This window comes from Pipra filicauda, unplaced genomic scaffold, assembly GCF_003945595.2.
Source record: "Pipra filicauda isolate LSUMZ 115617 unplaced genomic scaffold, ASM394559v2 scaffold3_size10097308_pilon, whole genome shotgun sequence".
In the NCBI taxonomy this organism is placed as follows: Eukaryota; Metazoa; Chordata; class Aves; order Passeriformes; family Pipridae; genus Pipra; species Pipra filicauda.
The window spans coordinates 2,619,786-2,636,766 of record NW_024104532.1 but is presented as its reverse complement, the minus strand read 5'-3'; the positions used below and the strand labels follow the sequence as shown (position 1 = coordinate 2,636,766).

At 67.8% G+C, this 16,981-nt stretch overlaps 2 protein-coding genes and 1 long non-coding RNA gene across 7 annotated transcripts; 1 reads left to right on the top strand and 2 right to left on the bottom strand.

The window, feature by feature from the left end:
* The first annotated feature begins 4 nt into the window (after positions 1-4).
* PRR7 (proline rich 7, synaptic) lies at positions 5-4,852 on the top strand. Of its 4 annotated transcripts, none has more exons than XM_027718518.2 (3): positions 5-303; positions 3,451-4,091; positions 4,194-4,852. In XM_027718518.2, exons 2-3 carry the CDS (start codon positions 3,791-3,793, stop codon positions 4,607-4,609), a joined length of 717 nt encoding a protein of 238 aa, XP_027574319.1. In that variant the 5' UTR covers positions 5-303; positions 3,451-3,790; the 3' UTR covers positions 4,610-4,852. The 4 variants fall into 4 exon arrangements, with proteins under 4 accessions (XP_027574319.1, XP_027574318.1, XP_027574320.1 ...); XM_027718519.2 differs by having other exon boundaries at positions 6-303; positions 4,221-4,852; XM_027718517.2 differs by having other exon boundaries at positions 3,451-4,852.
* A 77-nt stretch (positions 4,853-4,929) lies between these two features.
* Positions 4,930-16,097, bottom strand: DBN1 (drebrin 1). Of its 2 annotated transcripts, XM_027718510.2 has the most exons (15): positions 15,948-16,096; positions 11,812-11,867; positions 11,599-11,711; positions 11,339-11,413; positions 11,116-11,262; positions 10,877-10,954; positions 10,635-10,786; positions 10,416-10,479; positions 10,246-10,305; positions 9,976-10,090; positions 8,716-8,853; positions 7,523-7,654; positions 5,932-6,494; positions 5,748-5,850; positions 4,930-5,663 (listed from the first exon to the last, which is right to left on the bottom strand). In XM_027718510.2, the coding sequence occupies exons 1-15, from the start codon at positions 16,031-16,033 to the stop codon at positions 5,593-5,595; spliced, it is 1,953 nt and encodes a 650-aa protein (XP_027574311.1). In that variant the 5' UTR covers positions 16,034-16,096; the 3' UTR covers positions 4,930-5,592. The 2 variants fall into 2 exon arrangements, with proteins under 2 accessions (XP_027574311.1, XP_027574312.1); XM_027718511.2 differs by lacking the exon at positions 8,716-8,853 and having other exon boundaries at positions 15,948-16,097.
* On the bottom strand, positions 13,100-15,853 carry LOC120323995. The gene is made up of 2 exons (XR_005564982.1): positions 14,369-15,853; positions 13,100-13,332 (listed from the first exon to the last, which is right to left on the bottom strand). It is a non-coding gene; the product is annotated as an uncharacterized LOC120323995 (long non-coding RNA).
* Positions 16,098-16,981: the final 884 nt, after the last annotated feature.

Below are 16,981 nucleotides of genomic sequence, written 5' to 3'. Positions count from 1 at the left end.
CCGTGGGGAAGGGGACGGGAAGGGGAAGGGGAAGGCAGCTCCCGGCCCCCGGCACTGGCGGGGCCGGAGGCCTGGCTCCCTTCGCCTACCCTTGGCCTGGCCTGACAATGCCCGCAGGGCCCGCCATGCCCCCCACCTCCGTGATGCCCATGCCTCAAGGGAGCACCCCAGCCCCTCCGCATGGCCGCGGCCCCCTGCCCACCCTGGGTGCTGCTGGGGCACCCCCACAACTGTCGAGCTGGCGCTGCCCGGCTGCCACGGCCGTGCTGTGAGGTCGGATCGCAGGAGGCGAATTCCAGCAAGGTGAGTCGGGGCCAGAGCCAAGGGGTACGGGGGACACATGGCCACTGTGGCCCTGCTGCAAGCTAGGTGGTGGAGCTTGGCCAGCTGCTGGAGCTGTTATGCCTGGCTGTGGCGGGAGCAGATTGCCAGTGGATTCCCCAGGTCATCCCCTGGCCAGGAGGGAGGAAGTCTTTCCGGCCAGGCCCCGGCAGAACAATGCGCCGTGTGTGCAGCCGCAGCGGGCACCCAGCACCCTGCCCACGGGGAGGAAGCGGCGGCGGGGTCATGGCCTGCATGGGGCACCCACACCCTGTCACCCACCCAGCATCCAGCTCAGCTCTGCCCCATAACCACGCTGCCCTGCTCCTGCCACAGCCCCAGGGTGCAGTGAAGGGACAGTGAGGACTCTTGCCCCCAAGCGTGGCGCAGTCCCAGGGAACCAGAGCAGTCTCCCAAGAGTGCCAGGACCACTGGCCTCAGTCACAGCAGAGAAGAGCTGGTGACAACCCCCCAGTAGCAAATGGCTGAGGGAGCCCTAGCAACAAGGGACAGTTGCTCAGGCCAGGCTGGCGAGGGGTTTGCTCTGGGGTACGGCAGCCCCAAGAGAGCAGGGTGACCCCAGAACAGACTGTCATGTCTCCCAGTGCCACTTCTGTCCCTTGCTGTCCTGGGGGCCAGGCTGGCACCACTGCCCCACAGAGCCACTCGTCCCGCTGCAGTGCCCGGGAGAGGCTGTAGAGGTGCCCGTTAAGGTCTTGCCAGCGGCTGGGCTGCCCTCCCTGCTGATGTCCCTGCGCCGGCCTGGCCGTCACACCCGGGGAGCATTTGGTTATCACCCCCTGAGGAAGATCTGTATGGCCCTGGGGGAGCGGGTGGTTGCACCCCCGGGCACCCCCGGGCGAGTGCGAGGCCACCGACAGTGGGAGCCCGTGGCACCACCCCACGAGGCATAGCAGGGCCATCACCTCTCCGGACCGGGAGCCGCCACTCGGGGATCCCAGTCCCCCATCCCGTGGGGCTACCGCCGGGGGATACCCCGTCCCTCTCGCCATAGGCATCCCACCGCCGTTCCCCGGGGGCAGGGCGGGGGAATCCCGTGTAAGTGCCGGTCTCCCCGCCGGTAGCCCCCGCGCGGCGGCGGGTCCCGGGGCGGGGGGCGCGGGGGGCCCGCGGGTCCCTCCCCGAGCCGAGGGCGGGGCGGAGCGGCGGGGCGGGAGCCCGGGCGGGCGGGGCGGCGCGCGGCGGCGGCGCGGGAGCGCTCACCGGAGACAAAGGCAGCGCCGGGAGGCGGCGGCGGTGCCGCGCACCGGGCGCGCACCGGGCCCCCTCCCCCGCCGCCCTATGGAGCCGCCGCCCGCCGCCTGAGCCACGTGCGCCGCCGCCGCCGGTAACGGGAGCCGCGGAGGGAGCGGGCGCGGCGCCTCCGCCTGTTGCGCGGTGCGGGGGCAGCGGGGCCGGGGCGGGGGCGGGCGGGGCCGCCGCCACCGGGGACCGCGGCGGGGGCGCGCGGCGCGTACCGAGGATCGCATCTCCGGTCTGGCCTCGGCGGGCGCGCGCCCCGGGGGAGAAGGAGGAGGAGGAGGAGGAGGAGGAGGGTGAGGAAGGGGTGCCGCGCCCGGCACCGAGAGCGGGGAGGTTCCCCGCCGGGGTGTCACCCTCCCGGCGGAGGCACCGGGCAGGGATGCGACGCGGGTAGCGGGGCCCAGGCCGCGGCCGGGGGCAGCGGGGCGGCCCGGGGGTACCGGCGAGGCCCGGCTTGGCACCCGCTTCGCTCCCCGCCCGGTATGAGTGTCTCCAGCCCGGCCCCGCTCCTCCCCCAGCCCGCAAGTCCCCGGCAGCCCCGCTCCCCCCGCACGCCCCAGCTGCGAACGCCCCCGGTCCGCGGCGCCGCCAACCAGCCCTGCACCGCTTCCTGGTGTCCCCCCGGCTGTCATCCCGGATCTCGACCCGTGGCCCTTCCCGCACGGTGCCCCCCTCCCCGGGGATGCCCAGGCTGCCGGCGCGGAGCCTGTTGCAGCCGCGGCTGGTGAGCCCTGCCTGCACCCAGTGGCCTCAACCGGGCAGCGGGGACCCCCTCCCCATACACCCACATCGCAGCACTGCCTCTGCCCACGCGTTTGTCTGCCTGATGGAGCAGCCCCCACTGCCTGCCAGTGGCCAGGGCCCCTGACCCCTTCCTTCTCCATTGCTCCTTCCTTCCCCATTGCTTCTTCCTTCCCCATCGCTCCTTCCTTCCGCCGGGCTCGGCCCTCCGGCCCTGCCAGCACCCTCAGCACCTGGTGGCACTGCCGTCCCCCTTGCCGGCAGCGTGGCCCTGGCCCGCGGGGTGGTCGAGCACCCCGCACCCCTTCGGCTGTCTCTGAGTAGAGCCACACGAGTGGTCTCCCAGCCCTCGGCTGCCACCGCTCCATGCTCACCCTCCTCCTTGCTGCCGAGCCCGTTTTCTCCCACACCACCACAATGAGAATCCTGATGGGTGCTTACTTGCCTACCTGCGAGCACCCATGGGTGCTGCTCCCTGCGCACTGAGGGGCACACCTGCCCCTGGTACACACCATTGTCATTCGGTGCTGGGTTTGACATGGCTGAGCTATCACCCTGTCTGAAGGCTGGGACCTGGCAGGGGTGATGGTTCCCATCCTCACCACCCCTTGGCCCTGCTTTGCTGTGTTGAGGTGCCACCATCCCCTGAGCCCCCTCGGGTGGCTGCGAGGCCAGCAATGGCCACAGTGCACGTGCTCTTGCAAGCGCCACGTGCCACAGGCAACTGGCAGCTCTGCACATCCCTCATTCTCCCTGGGGCACCCCAGGGCACCCCACTGTGTGGCAGCACAGGGATGAATGAGCTGCCTGGGCTCGGCAGCCAATTTGGGGTGTGCTGGGTGAGCAGGAAAAGGGGATCCCAATGGGCACCCCATGATCTGAAAGGTCATGCTCTGATGGACCAGAGCATCCATCTCCTGCCCCAGAGTTCCCGGCAGTGCTGTGGAGGGGTTCTGGGTGGGGTGTACAGGTTTGCAGCCATGGAGGCAATGATGGGGTGCATGAGGGGGGCCAGGCACGCTTCCCCTCCGGCTGCGGGCACTGCAGCGCATGTAGAGCGAGTCACCATGGGAACAGGGCGTCCACGTTTCTGTGTCGCTCACGCTCGCGTCTGTCTCGTTGCAGGGCCCCCACCCCGGCGGTCCCCCCCAGCGATGGGCAGCAGGACCCTGCCAGCCCCATCCCCCCACCGCCCGCCCCGCCGGCCCCCCGCCCCGCCGCCCGCCCAGCGCACCCACGCCTGACCCACCCGCTCCAGCCCCCCCCAGCTCTATGGCAAGGATGGACCCCTGACGGCAGGCACCCGCGGGCCAGAGGAGACGGCGCCGGGCACAGCCCGGGGAGATGCCCTCGGCGGCCCTGACAGCATCGGGTCCTCCCTGACCCTGCCGCCGCCCTGAGCATCCCGTCCCCCACCCCGAGGGCAGGGAAAGGCGGGGGCCTCCCCCCGGATCCGGCAGTCAAGATGGTGATGTCCCAGGGCACCTACACCTTCCTCACCTGCTTTGCGGGCTTCTGGCTCATCTGGGGCCTCATCGTGCTGCTGTGCTGCTTCTGCAGCTACCTGCGGCGGCGGGTGAAGCGGCAGCAGGAGGAGCGGCTGCGGGAGCAGAGCCTGCGCGCGCTGGAGATGGAGCCACTGCACTATGAGGGTTACAGGGGCAGCCCCCCCGGCATCGCCATTCCCCACCGCCTCCGCCTCGACCCCCACCATCATCATCACCCCCACCACATCCCACCCCCCCGGCCCTGGAGCTGCCGGCACGGTAAGGAGCAGGGAGGGGCTCTCGCATCCCCGGAGCACGTGCCTCCCCCTGTTTTGGGGGGGATACGACGTGAGAGCCAGAGCGCAGCGCTGACGGCAGCAGGGGTCCGGGGGGGGCTTTGCCTTGCAGAGTCGGACCTGTCAAAGCCGCCGTGCTATGAGGAAGCTCTGTTGATGGCAGAGCCCCCCCCACCATACAGCGAGGTGCTGATGGACACGCGGGGGCTCTACCGCAAAATCAACGCCCCTTTCCTGAGCCACGAGCGGCTGGAGAAGCAGGAGCAGCCCCCCAGCTACAAACCACTTTTCCTCGATGCCAGCTATGGTTCGGCGCTGCACCTGCCCCGCTCTGCCAGCCCTGGCCCTGCCTGCCCGGACCTCTACCTGCAGCAGGAGTGCTCCCCACGCATGTTTCCCAGCTGGACGGACTCGGAGCTCAGCAGCAGGGACACCTACGAGCCAGGACCCTGGCACCTCCCAGTCTCCATGCCCCTCTTCGGCAGGACTACCGCTGTGTAACGGCAGCTGCGGGGGACCCCCGGACCTTGCCATGCACCTGGGGATTGGGTGGTTTTGATTGCCCATGTCACCTCGGGGACACCCGCCCCGGCGCGGGCCATCGCCGCCGGCGCGGAAGGGGCTGGTTCCCCGTCTGGCCCCCGCCAGCCCCCCCATGGCCGGGGTCGCTGGGGACCCGGACTCTGCTCTGTTTCTTAAATTTTTTGTTTGTTACAGTTTGAGAATAAAAGTTTGTGGCTCGGGTTTGCCTCCCGGCAGGCTGGCATCATGGGACCCCCACACCTCTCCCAGCCCTCCCTGCCCCCCCAGCAGGCTGCAGCCCCCGTGGGAGACGCTTTATTTATTAACAGACATGAGCACACTGCCGGTACAGAACTTGTGCTTTCCAAAAAGTTTCCAAGGGGAACAGGGGGAGAGGGGCCAAGCAGGGGCCAAGCAGGAGGGGATGGGGCTCCCAGCAAGGAGAGAGTCGGGAAGGGGTAAAAGCCCCCACACCAGCTCCCTGCTGGGATTTGGGGGGGGACGCTGCTGGCCGCAGCCTCGCCTCGGTTGGGTCACTTTATTGCCATATTCATTTATTATTATTATTATTATTATTATTATTTCTTTTCTTTGAACTCGTGCAAAGTACTGGGGGACTCCTGGGGGGGGCACGAAGAGAACGAGGACCCTGTCCCACAGCCAGGCAGGGGATGCGAGCGTGTGTGTCGTCCCCCCCAAAGGGGCGCTGGGGTATCGGGGGGGGGCTGCTAAGGGGGGGCTGGGGGGCTGACACGGCTCCTACCGACAACTTAAAAAAGAGAGGAGAAGGGGGGGCTGTAAAAGGTGCCCCGGGGCGGGGTTGCAGCGGGGCGGCCCCCACCTGGAGGCCTCATCCTGCGGGGCCCCAGTGGGGTGAGGGGGGGGCCCGGCCCCTGGCTGCAGCCCCCTCGTGCCCCGCGCCGGCCGGGGCAGGCTGCCTGCGCCGGCAGCGGGGCCTGGGCTTACAGGGCCCCCCCAAAACTCTCCTCCTCCTCGGGCAGGGGGTCTGCATCCCAGCATGTGATGTCGATCTCTGGAGGACAGGGAGGGGGGGGTTCAAGATGGCTTGGGGTGCCCCATGGAGGAACAGACCTCACTCCTCACTGTCCTCACTCACCTGGGGGCTTGTTGTAGAAGATGGGCTGGGGGGCTTTGGCCGACAGCTCCTCGGGGGGGGGCACCTCCTCCTCTTGGGACTGGCTGAAGTAGCCCTCGCTGGCCTGGGGGGTGGGGGGCAGGTGGTCAGGACCCCCCCAGCCACCCCATCACACCCTGACCTCCCACCTCCAAGTGGTGCTCACCTGCTCCCCACGACCTGGCGTCCCGTCCTTGGGGGCCATCTCCCCATTGGTGATGGGGGGACTCTCTCTGCCCGGACTGTCCTCCTGGGGCACGTGCTGGCAGCCAAGCCCCTGGGACTGAAGGCCCCCCTCGCCAGCTGCTTCATCTTCCTCATCCTCCTGCTCCACATCGCAGAAGGTGGCAGGGGGCTCAGGCAGCTCGTCCAGGCTCAGCAGGGCCCCCTCCTCGGGCAGTGCGGATGGGGGAGCTTCGGGGACAGGGGCAGCAGGCAGGGGCCAAGCAGCTGGGGGGTTTGCCCCATCACTCTGCCACAGGTCGATGAGGCTCTCGGGGTTGGGAGCCTCCCCAGTCTGAGGCTCGGCGGCCACGGGCAGTGGGGAGGGCTCGGTGGGCTCCAGGGTCACCAAGTCCCCCAGGGCATCACCCCCCGCTGTCCACACCGACCTGGGGCTGCTGGGCTCATCCCCGGGGGGCTCAGTGGCCTTGTCCTCAGGCCCCGGGAAGGGCCAGTGCTGCTCGGGCGTGGCTGGCCCGGGCTCCTGTGCGCTGGGGCTGGGGGACTCTGCAAGGAGGGGAAAGCAGTCAGTGGGGACAGACACCCTCATCCACGGCTGGGTGTCACCCAGGAACAGGGCTGCAGTTGGAGGGGATTGGGGGTCCTATGGACCGGGCACAGTGTGGGGATGCTGCAAGGATGGGTGGGAGTGGCTGTACAGGGAGGGGACTGTGGCATGCACCAGGGGCCCAGGAGTGAGTGGACATGGGGAGGGGGCAAGGTGATCCCTTGGGGAGCAGCTGGAAGGCAGAAGGGGCTGTGGAGGAGGCGGGAGAAGGGAAAGCTGGGATGCAAGATGCCAAGGGGCCAAGTGGGGATGCAGCAGGGACACATGGCACCAGCAGCAGAACTGGCTTGGATGCAGTGGGGTACAGTGGGGCAGAGGGGATGCACAGGGGGATGCAGCAGCCCTGGCAAGGATGGTACAGTGGGACGGTGCAGATAGGGCAGCATCGCACTGGGATGTGCAGCAGGGACAGCCAGCATGTACGGAGCACGGGGAATGCACTGGAGATGGGGGGGATGCATGACGGAGGCTGCAGCAGAGACAGCAGGGATGCACTGGTGTCAGGAAATGCACTGGAGGCAGCAGGGATGCAGCAATGACGGCAGGGCTGCACTGGGGGATGCAGCAGAGACGGCGGGGATGCAGCGGCACAGAACAGCAGGTACGGCGGGGATGTGCTGGGGGACACAGCAGAGACGGTGGGGATACGCCAAGGGGTACAGGCAGGACAGCACGGATGCACTGAGCGATGCAAAGGTGGTTGGCAGAGCTGCAGGGGGGGCTGCAGTAGAGCCAGGGGGCTGCAGTAGGTAATGCGCTGTGGGACACAGCAGAGATGGCAGGGATATGCTGAGGGATGTAGATGGGACAGCACAGATGCACTGAGCAATGCACGGGCAGTTGGCAGGGCTGCACGGGGGGCTGCAGCAGAGCCAGAGGGCTGCAGTGGGGGATGCACCGTGGGAAACCACGGGGGTGGGCCCAGGCAGCCCCGGGCAGGGGGAGGCAGTGCCAGCCCTGCGCCCACCTTTGGGCGTTGCCGGCGTCTCGTCAGCGGACGCGCGGGTGCCCGGGTCGCCCAGCGGCGTGGCGGCCGGGCTGGGCTCGCAGGGGCTGCAGCCCGCTGCTGAGGCCTTGCGGAAGGCGTCCGACTGGCTGCCTGCAGACAAGGGAGATGGGGTGGCGTGGGAGGGCTGCCCACATCGAGGGGGAGACCAGCATCCCAGCACCGCTCCTGCCCCACACCAACCCAGCTGCCAGTTGCCAAATGCACATCACCATGTAGCAGCCACCATGTCGTCCCTCCTGGGTGGCAGGGCAGAGGCTTCTATGGCTGCAGCAACCACCATGACCCCTCCAGGCATCCCTACCACCCCAGGCCCTGCACCTGCCAGACACAGGGACGGGCAGCCCCGTACCTGCCATGGTGCACACTGGCCCCCCTGCCCACACGTCGCCTAGCTGTGCCCTGGCACTGCCCTGGCACTGCTTTGCCCCTGCAGGTACAGCTTTGTGCCCTGTCACCCATGCCTGGCAGGAGCACAACCCTACATGGCCCCCCGCCTGCCCTTTGGCACAGCTCCACATGATCCAAGGCATGACTTTTTCCATCCCATGCTGCTCCATGGGCACAGTCCTGCATGGTTCAGGGCAGAGATTTCCCATCCCCCTCTGCCCCATGGGCACAGTCATCCCACCCCCTTCTTCCCTATAGGCACAGCCCCACATGATCCTGGGCGCAGCCCTTTCCATCCTATCCTGCCCCATGGGCACAGCCCCATATGGTCCTGGGCACAGCCTTTTCCATTCCACACTGCCCCATGAGCACAGTCCTGCATGATCCAGGGCACAGCTGTCCTGTCCCATTTATGCTCCATTGCCAGAGCCTGTCCTGTGCCCCCTCTACCCCATGGGCACAGTCTGCTCCATCCCACCACAGAGCATCAACTCCCCAGGCACCACTCTGCCCTGTCGCCATCTGACCCACGGGCATAGCCTGCCCAACACCCCCTCCCCAAGGGCACAGCCCCAGCAGGGCATGCCGAGTGCCCAGGGGTGCGGGCACGGTCCTGCCTGGGTGCCCGTCCCCCTCAGGGTGCCCACAGGAGGGGCGATGCCTCCGCTGTCGGTCCGGTGTGCTGTGGGGCTGGGGGGCTCTGGGGCAGCTGCCCACGGCTCGGCCCCCCGGAGCTGTGTGCCCGCGAGCTCCCAGCTACCTACATGGGAAGAAAGAGGAGAGATTTGGGGTGCGGTGGCAGGTGATATAGGGGAAGGGGGTCCGCGGGGGGGAGGAGGAGGAGGAGGAGGAAGAAGGCGGCCCACTGTCAGCTGTCTTTATGAAAGGACAGTGAAGACGACCTGTGAGAGAAAGACAGACGGACGGACAGACGGAGAGAGAGAGAGAGAGATGGGTCAGTCCCTGCTCAGCACAGTTATGGCGGGGCTGGAGCATCAGGGCACCGGGATGGGAGGCCTGACGGATGGGAGGCAACACCGACAGCATGGCAGGAGAATGGCAGGAGAAGAGGATGGAAAGGCAGCAGGACAGAAAGATGGGAGGCAGCACTGCCTGGCCAGGGGAAGAGAGAGGCCAGAACATGGCCGTGGGACCAACTATGTGCTCAGGCACAGCACAACCCCACAGCGTGAATCTACGGCACAACCCACGGCACAGCCCACAGCACTGCCCCAAGGCACAGCACCATAGCACAACCCCACAGCACAGCCCCACGGTACAGCCCATGGCACAACCCATGGCAAAACACCACAGCAAGGACACACATCACAGGCTCCCTCCTGGCACAGCCACCCCAGCACAGCACCATGACAGGGCCCCACGGCTGGAGGCACTCACCAGGACAGCCAGCCCCTGCCCAAGAGCCATAAAAACAATTCCGGGGCTGGACCCCACACTGTGGGGCAACCTGGTCTCTCCATGGGGCACCCCCTGCCAGCTGGCAGCACACTGAGTGCCCCACATCTGCCTCACTCACTCTTGCCCCTTTTAGTTGTCATCATGGGACGTGTTCCCAAGCAATCCCTGGACCTCCAGCTGTCTCTCCTGCTGTACCAACCACGCACCCAACCTGGCTGCTGGTGCAGTGCTGTGACAGGTGAGCGGACGACACTGAGCAGGGAGCAGGGTGAGCCCCCTTTTGCTGAAAACACCCCGACATCCAGCCCTGCCAAGCTGCCCCAGCTGCAGGGGCCACGTGATTTGCAGTGGCAGCGGCGGTGATAGTGGCAGTGATGGTGGCACAGCAGGGGAGGATGATCCCTGCCATCCTTGTGACCTTGGCACCCAGAACCACAGTGCCAGGGATGGCAAAGGGTACACCCCCCCCCCCCCCATTGCATCCCTTGTCCCTCCACATCCCACTGTGACTTGTTGGGCTGTGACACCACACTCACCTGCTCCACAGGCCCTCTTAGTCTCTCAGTGCCCACCCCCCTGCCCACAGCCCCCCCTCAGCCCCTCACCTGTCCTGTGGCTGCCTGGTGAGACAGCATCGCTGCTGCCCGATGCCACTCGCTCCTGCTGCTTGAAGAAATCCCGAGGGTTGTCGGGCCGCTGAGCAATGATGGCAGCAGCCTCCTGTGTGGATGGGGGAGGCTGAGCCCCACTGCCCTGGTGGTGTGGGGCTGTGGGACCACCCTCCATGTACCCCCGAGCTGCATCCCCATCCAGCTGTAGGCACTGCTGGCTGGAGAGTGAGGACCAGCACCAGGCATGGCCATCACCGCACTCACCTCCACCTCTGACTCTGATTTTCTGAACTGCTGCCTGTCATCCTCCTCTTGCTGGTCCCCCTGGAAAGAGATGCAGCATCACCTCCCAAGCTCTGGGATGTCCTGGGCATCCAGTTGGGAAAATTCCTTCCCCGGGGGGATGCCCAGTGGCAGTCCCGACTCCAACTTACAAAGATGGACTGCTCCTTCAGGCGCTGCCGGGCCTCCTCCGCCTCCATGCTCTGCTGCTTCCGCCTGCCATGGGGGCACGGGGGAGAGACGCTGGGCACCGGTTCCTGCCAGTCCCTGCCCCAACCCCACCCCATGAGGGACACCCATGTGCCCACCCAGCCACTTGCAGCACGTGCTCAGCCATCCCACACCCGCATCCCACCCAGCCCCTGCCGTGCCTGTGCTCCTCGATCTGCTCCTCCCGCTCCCGGTAGCGCCGCTCCCTCTCCTCCTGCTCCAGCCGCTCCTGCTCCATCCGTTCCTGCTCAAACCGCAGTCGGGCATCCAGAGCCTTTTTCCGCTCTTCCTCCTTACGCAATTCCTCCTCTTTCTGATTGGGGGGGGGGGGATGAATGAGAGGGCTGCCCATCACTCACCCTGCCCGCTCCCAGGGGCTACCGGCTGCTCCCCCATACCCCACCTTGGCCTGTTCCCAGAACTGCTCCCGGTTGAGCCGCTTCATCTCCACGGTGGCGTCAGTTTTCTGGTAAGTGGTGCCCTGGGACGGAGGAGAGGCGGGGGGGGTGGAGGGGCTGGGATCAGCGAGGGGGGATGACAGTAAGCAGCACACAGGGTGAGGGGCTGCGGCAGACAGGAGCCCCAGGCAGAAGGGATGCCCCAGACCCGCCACCATCGCCATCGCTGCCATAGGGACATTACCACGGGCTCGGCGTTCTCGTCCTCGCGCAGCCGCAGGCGGTGCAGCACCGGGCTGGAGACACGGGCCAGCCCGTTGGAGAGCCGCTGCCCGATGGCCCCTGGGTCAATGTCCTCCACGCTGCTGGCGTTGACGATGACATCGACACCCTGGGGAGGACAAGCAGCCATCAGGGTTCAGCGTTGGTGCCCCGGTGGCATCATCCCTCTCCCCAGCATCACCCACCTGGAAGAACTCGGCAATCTTGGCTACATGGCTTGCGCAGGCGCATTTGCGGGCATCTGGTACATCCTCGCCCACCTGTGGCAGCCAGGGAGGGGCTGAGCCAGGAGGGGCAGCAGGGTGACCCCCACCCCACTGACCACCACGGGACAGCAGGACTGTGGGGCACCTGTACCCCCCTGACCACCTCCAGCTCCTCGCTCATACCCAGCCATTCCCCATGGGCACAGCCCCCCCTCAGCATGGCCCCCACACACACTCACCCAGTTGACGAGTACGTATTTGGGGAGCACGGCCTGGGGGTCCTTGACGCTGCAGAAGCCATACATCACCTTCTGGATCTCAAAGTGGCCCGAAAGCTCCAGCAAACCTCCACCTGGCACAGCACCGTCAGCTCACGTCCACCCAGCACCAGGAATGGGTGCCAGGGAAAACACAGGCAGAGCCAAGTCAGTGGAGGGGACAGAGGACCTTACCTCCTGACGCTGCCAGCTTCAGGTCATCAGAGCCATCCTCATACGTGTAGAGGGCCCTGGGGAGACAGTGTGGGTGAGCCATGGCCAGAGCAAGTGTGAGGAGGCCCCCTCATCTCCCCTTCCTGGTCACACTGAGGTCAGGGCAGGCCCTGGGGGACCGGCTGGTCCCCAAGCTACCACAGAGCCACACCAAGCCTTTGTCCATCACCATCATCAAGGGCCAGGCTACCAGGCAGGGTGGGAGGGATGTGGGGCAGGTCTCATCCACCCATCCTTGCTGGCAGCCACAGAGCAGGGGCAGAAGTTTTGGGGACAGAATGGTCACTTGGGCACAGGGACCCACTGACTGCTGTGCCACAAGCCACCACAGCCTCACAGCTCTTTGCACACCCATCCCTGTCCCCCCACGACCCTGGCAGCTAGTGACCAGGTTTGGGGACAGCCCCGTGCCCCCGGTAGGAACCCAGAGCTGCTCACGTGCCCGTCTGCGTGAGCCGCCAGCCCAGCAGGCACCAGGCTGGGGGAGGACGCTGGAGCACCATCAGCAGCAAATCAATGTGCCACCAGGGTGTGATGGGGCCGTCATGGAGACTGTTCCTTGGAAACCGTTCCCAGCTGATGGGAAACCCCCTGTCGCTCCCACCGTGCCCTGGCCAGCCCCCCTGGGGGCTCCACGGGGACCCCCACCAGCCTGCACCTCCCCAGGGGCACACAGCCAGCAACGGAGGGGGGACCACGCATGCCAAATTGATCCAGGGCGGGTGGGCGAGGGGATGGATGTCGCTAGGCAACCAGCATCCTCCGTCACCATGGCAACACCCCCCCATCCCAGCTGGGATGCAGCTCGCCCTGATGACGAGGTGATTAGTGAAGGGGAGCGGGGGAGGCAGGCAGGCAGCGGGGACCTGCGGGGCCTGGCAGGCACCCAAACCTGCCTGCCACCGTCACGCGCTGCACCCGGAAAGCCGGGGCCGCCCGTGCTGGATCCCCCACATCCCTGCACCACGGCTCTGCCGATCAGCATTCGGCTGGTGGTGCCCACACAGCACTTATTCAAGCCCCAAAATCCCTGTGGTGCCGGGCAGAGCCGTCCTCACCTGAGCTCACAGCTTCCAGCCACAGCCTGGGGGACAGGAATCGAGGGTCCTATGGACACAGCCACCCCCAAAACAGGACCATGCCTGGAGCTAAAAAGCAGGGGGAAGGCAGGCAGGTGCCTAACAGGAAGAGGGCCTCCCTCCGACTCCAGCACCCGCCGCCCCCCAAGCCCCTGGCAGCCAGCCGCAGATAATTGCACCAACAAGATTGACTTTAATCCGCACATCCCGATCCCGCTAATCGGCCGCCCCAGCCGGCGCCAGCTTCCTGGCCTGGAACAGCTGCAAAGTGCCGTCTGTGATGCCTGTGCCGGGGAAGGGTGGCAAATGTAGCCCCTGATCCCCCAGGAATGGGGGAGGACAGCAGCAGTTCGGGGGAGCGCAGGGCCGCGGGGTGGAGGCTGGCAGGGTGGGATGCAGCCGCCTGCAGATGGGAGGAAAGAAGTAGGGCAGAGCCACAGCATCACTGCCTGGGGAGCCCTGTGGGTGCTGGGGGCATCCACTGCCTCCTCTCCCCCCTGAAACCCTGCCATGCTGGGTGGTGTCCGACCACAGGGCTGATGCCTGCACCCAGGGATGCTCCCAGGGCAGCTGGGACTTGCCATGGACACAGCCCAGCAGCATGGCCTGATCCCACACCACATGGAGGTTTCCAGTCCATGGGACAGAGGGGCCATGCTGGGGCCAGCAGCATCCCCCCGGGGTGCCCCCAGTGACCCACAGCTCAACAGCATCACCATGACCTCCTGGCTGTGGGGACCAGCTGTGCCACAGCAGGTGCTGGCAGCATCATGCATCATTTACCTCCCTTCCATGGGCTTTAATCCCTCCACCCAACCCATACAGCCCCTTCCTACCCCAAGGCTCCAAGTATGTGGGTGGAGGTGGCCCATGCAGCCCAGGGAGGGCTCCCTGTAGGGGGGGGGCTCCAGCAAGGATCTCCCATCACTCCATCAAGGAGAGCACAGCCCCATTGCCCTTGCATGGCCCTGCTGCTCACTGGAGCAGGCAGAGCAGTACCTCTGGGTGCCAGCAGCCAAGGCTCCCGCAGCAGCCCACCCCCCACGCCATGGCAGGGTCACATGGCCCCAGCCTCCCCTCCCAGCCCCAGCACATGTGTTTCCAATGTAGCTGGGAGCTCCAGGGAGTCGGCGTGCTCAGAAAGCAGCACCAAATTCCTTTCCGATCGAGTAATGGGCCCCAGCAGCCTTCGCGGGGCTGGGCAGGGGGAGGGGATGGTCGGACCCTCCAGGACCGGGCTGGAGCAGGGGGAATCCCAGACTAAACACAGGGATCCCGGCCAGGCAAGAGCGTGGCATCCCCCGGCACTGGCCCAGGACCAGGCTCTGGCACAGTGTCCTCCCAGACCCTGGCTCAGCGAGGCTGGGCCCCCACCCCGTGGGACTGTTCCCATCACCTTGCCCGATGCAGCCCCCCCAACATCACCCCTCATCCCGCACCCCGGCATCGGGCCCTGCAGCGGGGATGCTGGCACCCCGGTGACCATGGGATGGAGCAGCTGGGGACGACGGCAATCTCAGTTCCGAGGACGGGGATGAACAGGGATCACTGCCCGGCCGGGCTCAACGCTGGAGAGGCAGGGGGGGGGACCCGGCATCAGCACTCGCCTTCCCGGGAACCGATTTTGCTGCTCTCAGCAGCTTTGGCAGGGACGGCTCCTTTGCAGCGGATGCCGGGAAGCGAGATGTACCCAGAGCTGACAGCTGCCGCCTGGCCGGCAACACGCACGGAGCTTGCCCACAGCGCCCTTGGGCTGCCAGCGGGACCGCGGGGCCCCACGGAGACGGCAGGGCTGGTGGGGACCAGGACATACCCAGGCCCACACAGCACTACACAGCCCTGTCCCGAGAGTAGGGACCCGGCTAAAGATGGGCGTGTGCCCGGCTGGGCGGTGGGTGCAGCCCAGCTGGGAGGTGGGTGCCCCAGCTGTGTGGTGGGTGCACGGTAGCCCCCTCTCTGCCCTCTCCGAGAGCATCATGCACAGCATGCACCCAGCACCCACACTGCCCAGTGCCCCGGCTCTGCCCAGCGAGCTGCACCCTGGCGTACCGGCAGCATCCCCGCACGGCACAGGCACCCTGAGGGGCAACGAGGGGTCTCGGGGAAGACGGCCCCAGACGGCCCCAGCCAGCCCCACGGCACCAGGGTGGAGTGGGAGATGCGGGTGGGCGCTGGGGGACACGGGCTGGCGGGGGGTGATGCTCCCTGCAGCAGGGCCTGGATCCAGCCGGGCCCCAGCACCGCAGAACCGGGTGCCCTGCACTGAGGCAGGACAGGCAGGGTGGGCAGCCGAGGGGTCCCACCGGAGAGAGCCACCCCCCACCCCAAGTCTGCAGCAATCCCAGCCCACCGGGGCAATCCCAGGCCGATGCACCGAGGCCCCCCAGGGATGTGGCACCCACGGAACTTGGGGGATCCGGGGATAGCGGGGCGGCGTGGGATGCTTGGTGCCCCCGCGGTCGCAGGCCTCGCCCCGCCGGGCAGCGGGACCGCCCGCTGTCGGGGCACCGGCGGCGCCGGTCGGGGAGCGAGACCGGGCTGGGGGCGCCCCGATCCCCTCCCCATCTCCCGATCCCCGGGCGCCCCTGCCCGCGACTCCGGCTCCAGACAATGGCGAGGGACCGGGGCCGGGCCCACCATCGGGGAGCCCCCGGGGGCCCTCCCCGCCGTGCGCGGACCCCCCGTTCCCGGTTCTCGCTGCCCGGCGGGGGATCGCGCCGGGCCGGGCCGGGGGGCTCCGAGGGGCGGCGGGTCCCGGCGCTCGCACGTGCCGGCCCGACGCAGACAAAGCGGGGACCGCGCCCCGGCCCGGTGCGGCGGCGGAGGGCAGGTGCGGGCACCGGGGGCGGCGGGCCGGGCACACCCCCCGCCGCCCCGCCCGCCTTTGTGTGCCGGGGCTCCCGGGGACGGCGGGGGGCGCAGCGCGGGGCGCGGCCGGTGTTACCGGGCGGCTCCGTGCACAAAGGGCGGCGGCGGCGGCGGGGACAAAGGGGCGGCGGCGGCGGCGGGCGCGCTCACCAGTCGGTGGGGCTGTCCTCGCCGATCACGTCCTGGTAGGAGGCGAGCAGCTCCAGGCGGTGCGCCGCGAAGCCGACGCCAGCCATGGCAGGGCCGGGATGCTGCCGGGGGACCGGAGGGACCGGCCGCCTGCCCGCCTCCGAGACACTGCCGCAGCGGCCGGGCGGAGGGGCGAGCGGCGGGGAGGCTCCGCCCGCCGCCGCGCCCGGTCCTAGCGCCGCGAACGGCGGCCCCCTTCCCCTCCCCTCCGCCCCCCGCCGACCGGCCCCCGCCCCCGCCGCGCCCTCGGGGCGCCCCCAGGGCACGCCGCCGACCGCGCCGAGCGGCCCCGGGCCGGGACTCCGGGGATGCGGGCGGCATCGCCCCCGCCCAGGGCTGCCCCTGCACACGGTTCGCCCCCGGCATCCCCCAGCCTGGGCTCTACTCAGTCTCCGCAACACCGCGCCCCGGGTCGTTACCCCCCCCCCCCCAGGGCCACTGAACCCCGTCTCAGCTCCTCATAGGAACCTGTACCCCGGGTGGTTTCTCATCTCCGCTCTGGGGACCTGCATCCTGTGCTGCCCCCCCGGGAACCTGCACCCTGGGAACCTCACTGAGTGGTCCTCTCCATCCCCGGACCCTCCCCTGCCCCATGTCCTCTTCACTCAGGGGACACAGCACACCAGGCTTCCTGTGCCTTCAGCTCCCCTCCACAGAGCTGCCCGAGGTTTCCTCTCCAAGGGCACGGCACCGTGGGCTCTGCCCCACACACCCAGCTGTGCCCTTGCTGCTGTGCAAGGGTTGGTAGGCACAGCCTTTTTGGGGGCCCCTTTGCTGCCTGCCTGCCCCTCCATGCCCACTGCTCCCAAACATTGCCTGCCCTCAGAACCCTGCCAGGCTGTGTCCAACAGCACCTTTCACAGGAGGTTTTGCCTCTGCATGAACTCTCACAGTTGCTTTTGCACTGACCCATGCAGGGCTCTGCAGGGGTTCCCAGCCAGGTCCTCATGCTCTGGCTAGGGCAGGCAGTATCACCCTGTCCCCCGGCACTGCCC

Bases quoted from the DNA above. Each gene is read 5' to 3' on its own strand.
- PRR7 (XM_027718517.2), top strand. From the start codon at position 3,791: ATGGTGATGTCCCAGGGCACCTACACCTTCCTCACCTGCTTTGCGGGC.
- DBN1 (XM_027718510.2), bottom strand. From the start codon at position 16,033: ATGGCTGGCGTCGGCTTCGCGGCGCACCGCCTGGAGCTGCTCGCCTCC. The intron at 10,480-10,634 runs GCACGGCAGGGG...CCCCCATGGCAG, and splicing joins GAGCAGATCGAGGAGCACAG to GCGGAAGCAGCAGAGCATGG. The intron at 10,306-10,415 runs GTAAGTTGGAGT...ATCTCTTTCCAG, and splicing joins TGAAGGAGCAGTCCATCTTT to GGGGACCAGCAAGAGGAGGA.